General features: G+C 39.1%; 2 protein-coding genes across 3 annotated transcripts in view; one reads left to right on the top strand and one right to left on the bottom strand.

Annotated features, from left to right (window-relative positions):
* LOC137277446 (U3 small nucleolar RNA-associated protein 15 homolog) overlaps positions 1 to 776 on the bottom strand; it is a 113,444-nt gene extending 112,668 nt beyond the window's left edge. Inside the window, exon 1 of the mRNA XM_067809175.1 lies at positions 493 to 776. Within this exon, the coding sequence (XP_067665276.1) occupies positions 493 to 621 (129 nt within the window). The 5' untranslated portion in view covers positions 622 to 776. The remainder of the gene's footprint in view (positions 1 to 492) is intronic.
* A 202-nt stretch (positions 777 to 978) lies between these two features.
* Positions 979 to 16,973, top strand: part of LOC137277444 (AT-rich interactive domain-containing protein 3C-like) — a 72,411-nt gene continuing 56,416 nt past the window's right edge. For both annotated transcript variants that reach the window (XM_067809172.1, XM_067809171.1), the window contains exons 1-2: positions 979 to 1,100; positions 1,600 to 2,142. In XM_067809172.1, coding sequence (XP_067665273.1) covers positions 1,065 to 1,100; positions 1,600 to 2,142 — 579 coding nt within the window. In that variant the 5' untranslated portion in view covers positions 979 to 1,064. The remainder of the gene's footprint in view (positions 1,101 to 1,599; positions 2,143 to 16,973) is intronic.

Here is a 16,973-nt window from a genome sequence, read left to right as displayed (position 1 = left end):
GTTTCAGTTTAACTTGAGGTGGAACTGAGGATGGTTATATTCCAAGAAGTAACTGTATAAAAAGTTATTTTGATAAAGAATAGTGACGATGAAAGTATGAATGTCTCCCAGCAGAGACCATATAATAGATAATATAATATGGTCTCTGCTCCCAGTAACAACCAAACATCGCCTTTCACGTCAATGATTTTATAGCAGACTCATTGGACTCAATGGATTTCATCTTTTCAAAATAATAACAGGTACTTCAAAAGTTGTGTGGCATGTTCAGAAATGTAACAGAAATAACGCGATGGTGAAAAAGATCTTGTTCGCTCATATTTTGAAGTTTGCGTGTTGATACAAACGATAACAAAATGTCAATTACATGTAAACAAAACCACGTGGGTACAGGGACCGGCTACTGAAACTCGTCTTTACACTGACATACAACACACATAAGGATGAGTAACGAGATATAGTGTTTTGGAGGGTTTTGTGGGAAATCAGTACCTCTAACTGCTTCCAATATATGTTATCAGAGGTTTCTTTTTCAGTAATACGTGGATATGCTTTGATGGATGTCTTCTTGTAGGAGGTCGCCATCTTGAATAATCTCGATCCACTGTTGAATGTGTACATTCTCAAACGGAAAGTGTTTCAGCACGACTGGAAATATATATTTGTTTTATCGTCACAATATTTATCATATGAGAAACATAATGTATCAATTAAATCGTAGTTTATATCATTGACGTTTTTAAACAACGGTATCCATTTTTGGTTTGAGATAAACTGGTATCAGAATAACAGCGCGCGTCCTCCCTGCGCATTTACAAATACCGTTAGACAGGCGTCTAGTCTAGTGTTGGCGATGGACTAATCGGAAATCTTCGCTGCTTGGTCGGCATTTGTCGAGAGGTTCACGTGACTAAACTTCTGCATAAATTAATTCGCTATCGGGATAGGATTATTTGATAAAGTGCGCTACCAAAATTGCCCCAAGCACCTTCGACGAGTTGTGTGTGAAAGGACGCTCTTAGCCGTGTTAGAAACTGTCTGTTGGAAAACAGACTCAAGCAGTTATGTCACAGCCCGAGAACAACACAGAAGAAAACATGGTAAGTTACAGCGTGACTTCTGAGGCCGCTGTCAAAATTCGTCTGCTAGGTTTTTAACCTAGGATATTCGCTTTTTGGACTTTTCTCACAATTAAGTCGCGTTTCTTTAAATGTTTGCATGTCACTGCATTACACCTATTTTGTAAAAGAAAGGAAAGTTTAGTTGTGATAACTTTTTACTTTCTTTCAACGAAAGTTTGTGCCATTATTTTTCTTTTTTTCAAACCCTATACTTGGACTTGAGATTTATAAGAAATACATCTTTAAATTAAAATTAATATTGTTTTTGCCTTAGTTTTTTTATATTTCATTTAAGAAATGTGTATATGTTTGAATATTCTGAAATTTATTGAATGATTTCGTTTTGTTTTTGAAGATTTGATAACTTAGTCGTCATGCTTTCCGTTAGTAATTGTATTGTAGCAAAACATTAGTTGTGTCTGTTACGGTATATTTGTTAGCACTTGTAATTTACTAATTCTGTGTTTGTTTCTGTCAGTCCACTGAAGATTTGCAGACCCCATGCACTGATCCAGAGTCCGACAACTTCAGTGAGAATGGTGAAGACAATGATTTGAGTGCTGAAAAACTCGATCCTGCTGACAGGGAATTATATGAAAAATTGAAGCAACAAGAAAGAGAGGAAAGGGAAGAAATTGAAAGAGAACTGAAAGCTCATGAAGAAGCTTTATCGAGGCACCAGGAGGAGCTCAGAGCACGAGAAAAAGAACTTCGTTTGGCTCAGGAACGCATGAGACAGCGAGAGCAGGAACTTCGTACCAAACATACTGATGATTTCAGAGTAGTACACCCTCATCACAGTCTTCATCACCCCCACCCGGCACATGCCTCGTCCCCACGGGACATCAAACTGGAAACCCACTCCATACGTGCACAGAACCACAGTCCGTTCACAGCTCAGACCTCCCCCGACAGATTCCCAAGGAACACCCAGCCTCCCTCTGTTGGGGGGATGCACACCCCTCCTGATGTGGGTGAGGGTCGGACCCATCACTGGACCTTCGAAGAGCAGTTCAAACAGGTCAGTGCGGTACGGATCCTTTTATTGTCAATCTTTTAAAACCTCAAATTGTCATATTAACAGTAAAGAAGTTCGTTTCAATACTCAATATTTACTCAATATATGTCGACAGGTATTTACAATTTGCACAGAACGCCTGCACTTTCCATATTTTCTTATACCAAACTATATCTTCTATATTATGAATTATTATTTCTTATCGCTGTGATATCAGAAAATTATTTTCTTATCATAATCACAGTAATCTGCCATGCCTCTCAAGCCAGCCACCCAGAGAGCTTGCTTACAGCTGCAGTAAACCGCTTGACATTTTACACGAAGTATTTCTACATTATATTTTAGCATGCATCAAATTTTCATGATAACTGATGATGTTCCTGTCAAATATTAGACCACAATATAAGGTATCATTTTTGTTAAACACTACCACGCATATAAATCCTCATAACCATTTGATAAAGGGTTTTTTAAATATCATAATTTGGGCTGCTGCATATTGAAGTATGTATTTCGCACTGTCTTGATTCCCTGCAATTTGTGTCAGTCACTGAAAAGAGATGGTGAACGCGATAACAGTAAATCCATTTCAAAGGACATTTTCACCCAAAATTACAATTATTGATAAAACAGTATGATACTTTAACAGTATCGACTCTTCTAACCAAGAAACCTCACATAACTGTGCTCAGACGTATTAATTAAATGGAAGGATGTCCGTGTTGACGTATTATCGAAAAATAAACAAATATACGTATATCCTATAGTCATTTACAATATCAAATATTGAAGAAATTTTCTGTTGTAATTCTTTAAAAAGACGTTGTCACATGATAATTGTACCCAAAATACACACACCAATAGTCGTATAAGTACATTTCAGTTTATCGGTTTTAATGTTTAAACAAGAAAATGTTATTACAAATTATATACCATGTTCAACCTCGTGAAATTAGAATAGCATCGTCTCAGTGGTACAGAAAAAAACACAGTCGTATGCAGCTGCGCTTTTTGCTGATAAGGTAAATAAGCCGTGTTGCGTTAACGTAAAGACTTGTGTGCTCTCAAGTTGTATGATAACCCTTCTTTCTATCGCCGATCCAATATAGTGCAACAACTAAACAACGACAGTGATGTGTATTATTAATAAAAAAAAACAACAGATATGTAAGTTAAAATTGTTACTATATATTTTGAAATTGAAGTTCATACACTCATAAATTAGTTTGTCTTGTAATCATGTATATCAAAGGATGAACATGCCTACATTGTACTGTGGTTGAGTGATCCACGAATTACAGACATTTGATTGCGATATCTACATTTCGCTCGCGGTATATAATATCGATTAATTGTGTAGCATGGGTAGAGCCTTGAGAATCTCGTGTGACTGTATTCGCCTTGATCACTTCAGTGAATGAGTCTAAGCTCAATCCGTACAACACTATCGATCACCGACTAAATGGCTCTTTGGTTCATGTCGCCAGGATGACTTTGTCTCTTTTCCTTTTTATTTCTAAAAGCCAGTGGTTGGTTCTCCTTAAAGTTAGTTCTTCTTGAGCTCATTAAAAATTCACTTGATTTCTGTATATCGGTGCCAGGGGAGTGGGAAATCAAGCTTCGTGAAGCGATTGAGAGAATAAACTATTTGCTTCACATTCGTCCATTGTTCATTTGATTTCATGTTCCAATAAGAATTTGCGCAGAAAAGTGAGATTAAGATGAAATTTTGATGAAGGCCCATGTTGGGGGAGACATCAGTTGTCTTGCATTATCCATACAAAAAGACTTAAGATCTATAAACGGTTATAAACCAATGGACTGAACTCAATCGCTGAGTGCCCTGGCTCCGGTCTGCGATAGAATCTTATTAATTATGCATAAGATGAAACTATGGATCATCTGTTTTTTCTTATACCGTTACGTTAGTTAACAATGTTTTATCGTTCGACAAAAGACGCGCGTCGTCAGTTGAGTGTATTGTGCCGTTTTTCTTTGCACATTTCGTCCATTGTAAACATGGATCATATTGTTTATCGTAATTAAGAGAGCGAGTGGTGACGTAATGAAAGTACAGTATATCCTTGTTAATTGCTGTAGAAGCCCCGTGGGAGACAGTCAGATCTATTAACATGGCTTTGTCACTTTCTCTGTGTTGACATAAATCAGGCACAAGCGACGATGGATAAAAGCTATACCAACAACGACGAGGGTGTTTAATTAATGAAGTCAATCTTTACTGAAAGCGCCGTTCGCGCTAATTGATTGAAAAGACCGTCTAGTTATATTTTAATTTGTCCTATTTATAGACAGAGATGCTCTGAATGTTTGATGTTTTGAAATTGTGAGAAATTCTATCAAAACGCACCTTTCACTTGAGTGATAATTGCCAGACAATTGGTTCTGACCAAATCCATGTTGACAGGTTGTGTCCTGGGGCTATCTTTTACACATACACCTACACAGACAGAACTTCAAGCTTGTTATTCGAGTATAACTGTATTGGGATTAATTGACATATCGTTGTATTTTATACCAAGCTGCAATATTAACACCACGTCTATGTACATTTAATATGAATCTCGTGCAAACATTCTGTTTCCGTGTCCACTTGCTACATTCGACATGATATAAATGCTATACTTACGAATAACATACGAGGGGCTGACCCAGGGCAATCAGATTTCCTTGAAGCGATGCCGCAAAATAATCGCTGGGAAAATGGCATTGAAAGAAAACTTGTGTCAATATTTGTGATTCTGTGAATGTATTTATATCAAGAAATATAGCTATGCGGACACCAATGACCTCCCCAGCTGTGTGATCCTGCTTATGTAGATCGCCATTGTCGGATACATCTCGTACTTAATGCAAGCACGATATCTTTTCAGTTACTTTAATCGACAGCATCATGTTGTTTATTCAGATATCGTTTTTTATAACGGATCTGTGCAAAATTGAAAAGAGCTTCGCTTTGATGGTACGACGGGGATGAAATCCGGATAGCTAATTTTAACAAATATATCCCCCCATGACTCGCGTTACATACATGGCGAAGACATTATTGAAGAAGTTCATATATTGAAGAGCTATTACAACACGTTTGTTGTTGTCAAGTTATTGGTAACACCAGTCGGGCGAATCCCTGAAGCCTTACGGAGTAACTTATGCAATTTCAGTTTAATCCCGTTCTGCAAATAGAACGGAGCAGACACTTAATGAGAGAAGTTGTGTGGGTTAAAATATTTATAGTGGTTTAATATGGAGGGGTTGAAACAAAACGCCTTTCTTTCCTGGCTCCACGACCAGCTGACAAGAATTAATTTGCCGGGAATTGACGGAATCCGACACATTGAGACAGACGGATCCCTCGCTTCACAACGTGTAATTGTAATTAACAAACTCGACTCGGATTTGGCCTGAAAGGGGTCAGAAGTGAAAGATTAGCCTCATGACCTCAGACCCTTACCTCCTATCACACATCAATCAAAACATGTTGCTTCAATCGCCCTATATTAAAGCCAGATGGGACAATTACGAGGGCACATAATGTGATTTCCTGCTTAATTTAGGAATCAAATCATAAGACCGCATTGAGTCCCTGTGGTCCCAGGATGCATTGCGCCGGCTTTGGTATAGCTGCGAATTTTGATATCGCGAACGAAGGAGACTTTATGGCTCATTTTACATCATAAGCAACTCTCCAGCTGGCCGGGTCTTTATGCGTGGTTTTATATCGTAGGCTTATCGCTAAATTGATACTCGATTTCATATTTTTATCTCGGCATAGCCTTCTCAGGTCCCAAGTGGAATTACACGCTATCTACAAATAACTAAAAGCATTCTTTCTTTATTACCATCTCTGTGTTTCCTATAATGACCTTTTCTCTGTAGCCGGCCCCTAAGAGCTATGGCTTTGTCCTCGAAGTGCCCGGTCATTTGAAGTTCTTTATAGGCAGTAATAGTGATCTGATTCCATTTGTCAGGCCTTTTGCTTTGCTTGAAAATGTGAGAAATCAACAAAGAATAAGGAGAACAAATAGGCTGTCATCCTATTCAAATCGGTTTGTGATTTTTGCCCTATGTTTTGAAGGCCTGCTAAACTGGCACGACGGGCCACCGCAAGCAGGCGCCTGTTTACCTTCTTGGAAGGAACGTGTCGTTAGACTTCTCACCCCCCGCCGGAGTCCCCGGGACGGGAACCCCGACACCATTCAGCGTTTCCCCGCCAACTTATTCTGCTAGAATCAAGTCACAATCTCATTGCAGGGTCAAGGAGGCCAGGGTTCTGATATCACGTGATCGCCTCCGTCTATCGCGGACTTATCCTTTAATTTGGCACCAATATGCCATTTTCCCCCCTACCTCAATATGCCTTATAGTATCCCCGCACCTGAATATGTCATTAAGTTTTCCCGTGCCTTACTAGGTCATTTAGTTTCCCCTTATCTCAGTATGTCACACAATCTCAATATGCCATTTAGTGTTCCCGTCTCCCATACCTCAGTATGCCATGCAATCTCCCCATACCTCAATATCATGCAGTCTCCCCGTCTCTCAATATACCTTAAAGTCTTTCCATACTTCAGTATCTCCCCGTACCTCAAAATGCCATACTATCTCCCCGTACCTCAATATATGCCATACAATCTCCCCGTCCCCCAATATGCCATACTATTTCCCCGTACCTCAATATATGCCATACAATCTCCCCGTCTCCCAATATGCCATACAATCTCCCCGTCCCCCAATATGCCATACTATTTCCCCGTACCTCAATATGCCATACAATCTCCTCGTACCTCAATATGCCATGCAATCTCCTCGTACTTCAATATACCAAATATTCTTGATGTACCTCAACATGCCACAATATGCCATACAGTATCTGCACCTCAGGATGCCATGCAGTCCTCCCGAACCTCAATATGCCATTCCTTCAGCTTAATCATGTCTTGACCTAATCACTCATCTATCCGATTTCTGATGATTTTTGCATCTGCTATTTGCTGATACAATAAAATATATGGACTAGTTCTTAGTCTCTGAATAGATATAATTTGGATAGTAATAATCAAACCTATTATTAACTGAAAAGAAGCCCCATGGAAACCAGAGATTCAGTACCTGAGGAATTCTAGACTTGCTAAATTTAAGGCTCTGCAGTCTGCACAGAACTTGGAAGTCAGGAAAATAATGTGGCTTAGGGGCTGAGAGACAGACTAAAACGGTCATTGAAACATTATTAACATTGAACTAGATCTCTTCGGACTGAGAGAGAGAGGGAGAGAGAGAGGGGGGGTGGGTGGTGGGGGTGGAGAGAGAGGTTGTAGGGAAAATAATGTGGTTCAGGGATTGTGAGACAGAGTCTGTAGATTGTACTAAAGATCTGTTCCGGAAGAGAAAATTAGACTTACAATAAGCACAATACTTTTACTTTAGGTATAGAGAATAATGTCTGGATATCGGTATCACCAAACTTTCCCCCCACGGTGTACCTGCCATGTTCATTGTATCCATCACTGCTTCCGGTCTGTATCTACACCACATTTCCAATCTGTTGAAGAGTACACTCATCAGAGATGCCACGATACTGTTTTTATACGTTTCTCAGTCATATGTAAGCTTAATAAGAATCTTGCATATTAATTTATAAAGATACCGCTTATTTGATACATTCAATCGCAGTCCATCAATTGTGTATGCGCCTCCCCCTCAACCTCTCTCATTCAAATCGTCCCCCACCCCCACCATATCAACTTCCCATCGTTCCAAGAACTGCCCTACCCCTATAACCATTAAGCATTGTCATGGCTAATATTACACTACAGCCTGTAGTTTATCAAGGCAGCAATCAGAGGTAGAGAACTTGAATTGTCATTATGCGATTTTCTATGATAAATTGTCGATTTGATCAACTCATACCGTGAGTAAAAGGACTAACATCCTCGATCCAAGTCTCCCGTAGGTATCTTGAAACCCAACACAGGTTTTATTTGGCAAATTATCCGGATGTATTAATTTCATGTCTGTCTCAGCAGATGATCCATGAAAAGAACGCAATATTCATAATTTCTATTTTGTAGTATTATCAATCCCGTTATCATTTACAAGTACATTAAAGTGTTCGTCTCTTTCAAATATGCATGTGATCGATGTAAAATACATTTTGTATAGATCTTTAATCTCCTTGATGATGATGCGATGTAAGGGAAATAGATTTGGGTTTAGTAACGACATACCTGATTTATGGAGAGCGCGGTTAAGATAAGACAGAAATTGACATATGTTTATTTCAGAAGTGAAATACACCCGATATGGTTAAAGTCGCTTTGTGGCCGATACGTGAGTCACTTTATCGTACGGAGACAATTGTTCCGTTTTTGATACGCTTTAGATCTAGTTAGTTTCTTGAAAGGAGAAATTAATCAGTCAACGGTTACTACAAGAAGCCGAGACGAAAGCCCTTGTGCTGGTTCTCGTGATGTGTGATATTATTCCTTCAAAGACATGACATCAGCAAAATGGTTGATTAAAACGTGAAATTTTAATGAAGGATCTGCTCCGAAAGTTCCCAGACAACGAAAAATGTGTGAATCGTACATTTTACATCTGACCCAAGGCTTCGGTCGTGTGTCGCATCCCGCTACATTCCTAAAGGCTTCGATTTAATTAGATGTAATGTTGTCAATTTTGCAGCAACTATTTGTCTTGTATTATTTCAGATTATTGATTATGTTTTAATTTTGTGGTTGCATGAGCACAAAGCCTTTGATGCGTGTAGCATGACTGTCTCCCCTCACTGTTTCTTACTGACAAATATGTTATACATTGTAACAGCTGAATTAAACTTGTTGACGGGTGTTCACGACTAGCAATTCATCGACCACTTCTCGGTATCATTTATTCAAGAAATAATCACACTAACTAAGGCAAACAGCTTCTCATGCATTACATGCCAGGAAAACGCAGGTTTTCCCAGTTATATCACACAATAAAGGCCTCGGAAAAGAAGATGTATCTCACAATCAACATTTTAACAAAACCCACAAAGGGTAAAGGAAAACTCAGAAAGCAATAAAAACAACGATTCAATATATTTCACGTCCATGCCAACTTCATATGTTTTATACTCTCGTACGTACTGGTTGTGAAGTTTCACATCGAAGGTTGAATCATTGGTACGTTTACAGGTATGAACGTCCAAAAGTAATGGAAATCTGTATCGGAAGAAATCACACATACTCTACACAACACTACACAAATTATCATATGTCTAAATGTCCCATTAAGTAAACTCTTACTTTCATGAAGTAATTTGATACAAAATAAAGTTAAAGTGTTATTTTTGCATCTTTCCTATGAGGCTTTCAGCATCTTATCACAATCTCAGATCACATAACAGCCAGCAAATGGCCCCAAATCGGTTAGAAATATGTAACTTTCACGGGGAAAAAACTTGTTGTAACATTATAAGCGTTTGTTATATTCTACGCTGAATAAATATATAATCGGTGCAATATGCGATATGTATTTTCGCTTTGCTATCGCTGATCTACATCAATGCTCTTCGGCTTCGCGCTTTCTTTGTAAACGTCACGGTGGGTTAAGAAAACAGACAGTTTTACATATGGATATCATTGCACTCAATCTATTTGCGTCTAGTCCTTGGTATTGTCTTCACTTTTTATGTGGAATTTGAAATGTATTCATGTAACACTCTCAACCAAGGGATGCATGCAGCACTGTAGATTCACGTAGGTGTAAGAGTTCTAAGCGACTTTTATTACAACACCATTCTTGTTATACAATAGTATTATTAAAAATAACTCTTAGTAAAGTAAACTTTAAGATTTGTTTCCGAGGCTACTGGGCATGTGTGAAAATCACTTGCACAACAGACTGTTACTAGGATATTCTTCCATCGAAACAACCATGTCAAGTGCACATGCACTGTGCTAATGCTTAACCACAGTCAACGTAACAAAGGGGTCCTAATATCTGCATGAAGCTATCTGTTAAATCTGATGTTTTAAACCTATACAGTCTCGTCTATAGCAGTGAAAGCAGTATTTATATTCATCATTAAGTCTGATTATAATACCCCCAGCCCTTGCAAGACCCCTGACGTCTACAAAACCAAGACTTTGTACTGGATGCGCTTGACGGAATCGATATGATATTTGACTATTAGTAGATGCCATTTTGAGTTTGAAGTTCTGGTCTCTGACCGTCAACGATGCGCAGGCCATTGATGGGGAAGGGGAGAGGGAGGTAGACGATGGGGCCTGGACGGTTGACGAAAGATAAGAATATCCTCTTCTGTACCCTTCCGTCAGTGTCAGGTATTTCCACTGTTCTTGTATGCGGAACAGCATCTAAAACGCACGTTCGAACTGTTTACAGTGCAAATAGAACGCTAATTGCCCCTAATTGTCACATTGTGAGGCAAATTGTTAAACACATATTTTCTTTGTTATGCTCATATTTTCCCTTTCTTTTTTCTTCATTCCAACTTCGTTTTTGTTCTTAGTGATTCAAAATTGTTACAAATATTTTTTTTACTTCTTTCACCTCAGTGGTTATTTCTACATTTTTTTTCATTTGTCTGTTGAAATACTGGACTAATTTCACGTAAATGACTGTACGTCGTGTGTTACCTGTGGGAGTGTCTGTGTCATTATCTGTGTCTTGTGTTGAATATCAATGAAAAGTGAATTTATTTGAAATGCTTATTTGACAAATTGCTTATCCTTACAAAATTTACAAAGGACACAATTTCAAATGATTGATGTATTCATTTACAGGGAAACTTTACAAAAAGTATTTTCTCACTTTCACAAAATTCCCGAATAATTGGACAGATGGCAGTACTGGTGGCTTTACGAACTTCAATAGCTTAGAGCGGGGATCTTAGGGGTAGCTTTCATAGCGGACTGTTTTAAGCGTTATTCTATAACTAAGAAAAAAGTTTTAATTATATTTGTTAAATATGATGAGAGTGGATGACATGTACATCCATCAAGTTCTTGTGTCCTATATTTGGTTTAAACAAAGCTGCCCAATCCTTTCCACAGACATAGGGAGACGTTTTAATGACACGTGCACGTGCCGAAAACGCAGTCATAAATTTCACTCTTGTAGTTTTCCACGCGACATTAGCAAATGCATGATTTTGTGGTTTTAAGTACATAGCGTCTTTAGATCTGCCACGATGCTGAATCTTTAATGGACACATTATATGAGGGCATACATGCGCATTTCAGATTTTCTCGGACATCTTTGATGAATTACACCAATGACTAGTTTATGATAAAGAAATCCACTCCACGTCTGAATGCAGTGAATGCCACATATACAATATCCTCAAAGGACTCTTTTCATATTCAGTCGTTTTCGGAATGTGTTTTCGTTTGTTTTAACTGGCCCCGGACTGGTATTACATTGAATATGCACGCTATTTTATTACTTATATTCGGAATATATTGTCAGCTGGGTTCTCAATCCGAAGAGATCTAGTTCAGTGTTAATAATAATGTTTCAGTGATCTTTCTAGTCTGTCTCACAGTCCCTGAACCACCTCATGTTCCCGACTTCAAAGTTCTGTGCAGTGCTGAAGCCTTAAATTAAGCAAGTCTAGATTTCTTCAGTTTCTGAATCTCTGGTCGCCCCGGGGCTCCTTTTCAATGTATATGTGTTAGTTCATTACTATCAAAATTATATGTATTGAGAGACTAAGGATTAGGCCATCACCGTTTCAGATGTTGGCGAGAGCTAACTCAAGACGTGCAACTTCACGTTGAACCAGTTCGGTCATTAGGTGAAGCTCCCCCTTGATTTTGTCTGACCTTCATCCCAATCCCATCTCAAATTAAACGGGTACAAGAAGTATACGGAGTTATGTATACGGAAAGAATCGGGAAGTATCAAACTGAGACGGAGTAATTTACGGAGTGCTACTTCATTACAGATTTAGCCTTTGATCTGAGACCCATGTCCTTTAACCTTTTCCTGGATGTAACGAGTGTAGGACTGGCTACAGAAAATGCTGATACGAGCCGGTACCTACACGACCACTAAGCAAGAATGCCTGCCTAAATGTGAATACTATGTACCACTTAAGAATTCATAATTTATGTCCTGGTACAGAATTATCTCGGCCCATTATGAAGAGGAAGAAAACTTCTTTATTGCACTCATAGCAGAGAAGGAATGATTCTTGCCCTTCCATTGGGATAATGTAACCACAATGTTTTCATATTTTCATGCTAATTAAACAGTAGTCGGGTTTGTGTAGCTTCCGTCCGCCATGTCCTAGCCTGGCGGTGATCTAATACCAATACAGGCTGAAATAGGTTTAACCTTGTACCGGTCATGTTTTCAGCGACCTTTGACGCCTGTGGTGAGTCTGACTTAATTGTGCGTATTCACTCAATGATATGATTATAAGAAATAGTTGCCACATCCAACACGTTTCATCAAACTGACATACACTCTAAATGTGTTGACGTCGTGTCGGTATTTATGTGACGTCACCAGGGGTGCTGTCACCGCCTGACGCCGCATCATACGGGTTCTCTGATCGCGGGATGCCAATACCACGGTCATATGAATGAATATCGCCCTACTTCAAAGACACGTGAAAACTCCATCCCCGATAGCGATGCCAATATTTCAGGATAGGTTAAAATTAAACAAACAGCAGTGTATCTAAGTGAAAAGAAGACAGTTTGGGAGGACGGCTGAATGAGCGGGGGCTCTGATCCCTTTGAAAGAACCCTACTTGTCATCTCAATCATAAAGGGACATTTCAGGTGTGTTCCAAACATGGAAACGGAATGTTTCAGGGTCCGCGAAGTTCTCTTAATCTCGGACAGGATAAGGAAGTGGGACTTGAAAGCGGTGTAGATTAGCTCAATTCTCCATTAACTAGCGCAGATTCTTATATTGAAAAGTCTCGGGTTTGCCAAGAATGCTTAAGTATACATCTCGCCTTGATCTGCGGCAAATATTTGCCGTGCTCCTAACTTTTGCGATCATCTCTGGCTAGCTCCGACCGCGTCCATGGATTTTGAAGACTTGCTGCGAAAAGACATTTCGTCTGTAATAATGCGATGACATTTGACGTTTTTCAAGACTTGTGCAATAGCATTAGCGCCCGGCTCGCGGTCGCAAGACGACATCTTTATCTGTAGGTTACACGAGACTTTGGGAAGAATGAAAGGGGAAACTAATTGTGGAGGAATTTCCCCGGAGAGTCAAGTGTTAATATTAGGGACAGTTATCAGGAGGCATGAATCCAGCAACGCGAAGGAGAACGAACAGGGGCACAGTCGAACAATGGTCCGTGTGAAAATGCGCCGTGACAGTGACAATCCAGTTTAATATTAAAGTACAATCCTCGTCTCCAACTAACCTAATTGACCGGCGTTTGTTCTTTGGGGGTGAAATTGCAGCACGATGTCGACAAAGTGACCAGTGATCGCCCTAAATCATGCCCCAACCCGCTCGCCCCACCCTCTGAGGTCCCCGTAGAGCCATACATGAGGAGCACACCTTTTAGAAAATTGCTCCAACCACGACTTAATCCGGTTATGTTCGGTATAATTATCGATAAGAGATCGCGAGCTGTGAATCCTACGGCCATCAAGGGCATGTCATTGAAAAAGGGACAATTTCGTAATTATTTCCTACCTAAGTCATTCCTAATGATAGTTAATTCTCTTCAAAGTAGGAGGACTCAAGGAGCCTCAGTGACGTAGAGTGACCTAACATGTCTTGTAATGACACTCGACCGCGACAATTACTGATAATTGTTCGTGTAAAGAATCGTAATGCTTCACAAGACATTTCGTCAAGGCATTTCTCACCACCAAATTTCTTAGCCACAAAGGCGTCTACAATTACATACTCCAACACAATTGAAACTTAGCAGGGGTATCTTATGGACATGTTCTGCACACTAATAATCCTCAATAGAAAGTGTTGCTTTCAAAATTTCCGTTTGACATTACATGTCCAAATCCATGTTTTGTATATATCTAAAATAAAAAAACGGCAATGCATTATAATGATATAAATGTACACTATCATAATCTGATAGGACTAGCGATCCTAGTAAAAACGGGTCGTTTAGACGAGTCAAAATATGAAAATTATATATTTAGTAAGGAGCTAGAATCGTTTCGATTATAAGATATAATTCAATTGGAAAATATTCATAAAGAGTGAAATATTTTAATATTGACCAGTGTTCATTCATATGATCTCATAGCTAATGCTAACTGTTTTTCCTTTTTCTGAGTATTATAATTATTAAGGTATAAACATTCCCCCACTTTGTGGAACTCGTTCGTTGAGTACATTACTCATCCGACTGACAGGGAATTGACGAGGGGTGTCTCATTTGACGTTTTTCATGTTTCCCACGGTTTTTCTGCAGAACAAAAGACGCCTGAATCATTGATGAAACTTCAAATTATTGTTTATAGCCACACTCACCATGGAGATGTATATCGGATAATCTATTGTCCTATGAAATTATCGGCATGCGAAGACGTTGGATAGCTTTCTCACTACCTCGGGAACACTAAATAAGGGCAAGCGAATGAAACCGATCATGTTCTAGGAATCAGAACACAGCTTCATCGAAGAATTAGTTAGACAGGGGATCGCTCTCATTAAGTGATCAATGAACAATGAATATTTGAAAAAGAATGTGAATGGACGCATACCATATTTAAGGAATTATGATGTACATTTGATCTGCTTTGATGATTGTGTGTCAAGTGACAATTAAGCTTATGCTCAACGAACTTCGCAGTAATAAAGAATTAACTCGTCCTACATCGTCGATATTTATGATGGTGAAATATTCCTCAAATACCTGTCTCAGTCTCAGCAGGTGCTTCCTACACGGACCTATTCGGACTAAGAACATAAGAAATGTTCAAATGGTGCAGTTAATGATGTGAGCCCTACAAGACACATTTAAATTGTGACTGGTTTCATTGCAGACAAAAATATATTTTCAGTATTGTCCAGTACTTCTGATTATGACAAGATTGTCCTGAATTAATACCATTAGTTTGAGGTTTATGAAGGGAAACCTGCACCAATATCTGACACTGAAGATATAGCCAGTTTCACCAATCCATCCCTGAAATTTTCATAGCTCTCTACATCACAGGGACATCATTCTTGCGTTGGGCTAACAGACTGTTCTTTGACGTGAGTCGGCCTAGTTTAGACTGGATACCCATTTTAGTTAAGAAAATATTAATGTTAACATTTAAACTAATATGTGTTAAAAATGTGTAAAACCTAACCCTATGTGCCGATCGTGCGAGACATTTGGTTGATTTGACGTCACTTCATGTAAATAGTGCCGTCGGCTCATGACGTTGTTCAACGCTCGTAACACGGGTCGTTGACGGTACCGGTAAGAGCTGAAAAGGACATCTAACCACGGTGCGCTACCCTCTTTTCGCCCGGGGGCGGATTTGTTGCAGGTTTAATCGTATTATGGAGTGTCTTTTGTGAGCAGAAATGTAAACATGTGTTCTGTGTGCTTGTTATGGTTCGATCACTTTCATTGACGCGGTAATCTGGCTTTCTTTGCAATCTTTACCCCAATCGTCCTCTTGGGAATTTATTTGTTATCGCTTTTATTGTCCTTCAAAGTGGGTCCATTTTCTGTGTTGCGATGCTTTATATTCCTCCATGAATGCGTTTTATTGGACACGTGTTTACGGAGGGGCGCAAATAATGAATCTTATGATTTCGCATCCAATATACCTGTTAGTGCTCAAATCACAGACTTCTCGTGGCCGGCTTATTTGTTATTTTTGATTGTTATCCTTATGAGGGAGACCGAGAGGTCACTATCATTGTTGCCAACACCCCTAGTTGTTTCTCAATTTTCGCCAAATTAAACGATTGCCTCGACTAGTAAGGATTAAAGCTACGATTCACACCAACCTACGATATCTCTTTGATGAAAGGAAATTGATCATCACAAAAATGCTATCATCCTACACCTGTTGATGACTTTGAAATTGGAGGAAATTTTCTTTTGATTGGTCTTTACCGTCATACCCCAACCCACCCACCAGACGTCCACAGCCACACAACGCCGACTATCAAAGCCTGCGTTTATTCCCAGGACAAATATTTATATATTTGTAGAAATTTGATTAAATCTTTGTGACCAGAAGCCACGTCTTAGGAAAGAATGTTTCCCGCACAACTAGCAATATCACACTTAGTGATGCGCGCTCCCTTTGATGGTATTGTCAGCTAGTTGGAAAGGTGTTTCACACTTCTCTGATTTCTTCAATATGAGAGTATGTCTCCCCCTTGTAGCTTATATCGACAACAATGTGTGGCGATACACACGTTTTTGATTTACATATTGATGGGATGAAATAAAACATTAATTTACCTTTCACAGTATTTATGAAGCGCTGAGATTCTTTAATCTTTTTCATATATTTAATGAAGACCTTCTATGTGATTCTTGGGTATGAATTTATTTGTGACTTTCATTTGATTCTGAATAAATTCCGTGGGCTTTTGTCGCTATAAGAGGCCGTTATGGGATGAATTGTGAAACATTTGCTCGTGTGGAACAGGTCACAAAGGTCTCTATAGAACCGACAGTCCTTTAGAAAGCTTTATTCATACTGTCAACAGCCACTTAAGAGGAAGCCTGCACAACCCATTGCGCCAAATGATGCAAATGTTTGTCCATTTATATCAAATTCAACGTGAATAGAAACAAGTATTCCGTACCATATGTACAGCATTTATTGAGTCCGTTTGATATTTTCTTA

The sequence above is a fragment of the Haliotis asinina genome, chromosome 3 (genome assembly GCF_037392515.1).
Source record: "Haliotis asinina isolate JCU_RB_2024 chromosome 3, JCU_Hal_asi_v2, whole genome shotgun sequence".
NCBI classification, from domain to species: domain Eukaryota; kingdom Metazoa; phylum Mollusca; class Gastropoda; order Lepetellida; family Haliotidae; genus Haliotis; species Haliotis asinina.
The sequence above is the reverse complement of the archived record's forward strand: the minus strand, read 5'-3'. Positions and strand labels throughout refer to the sequence as shown.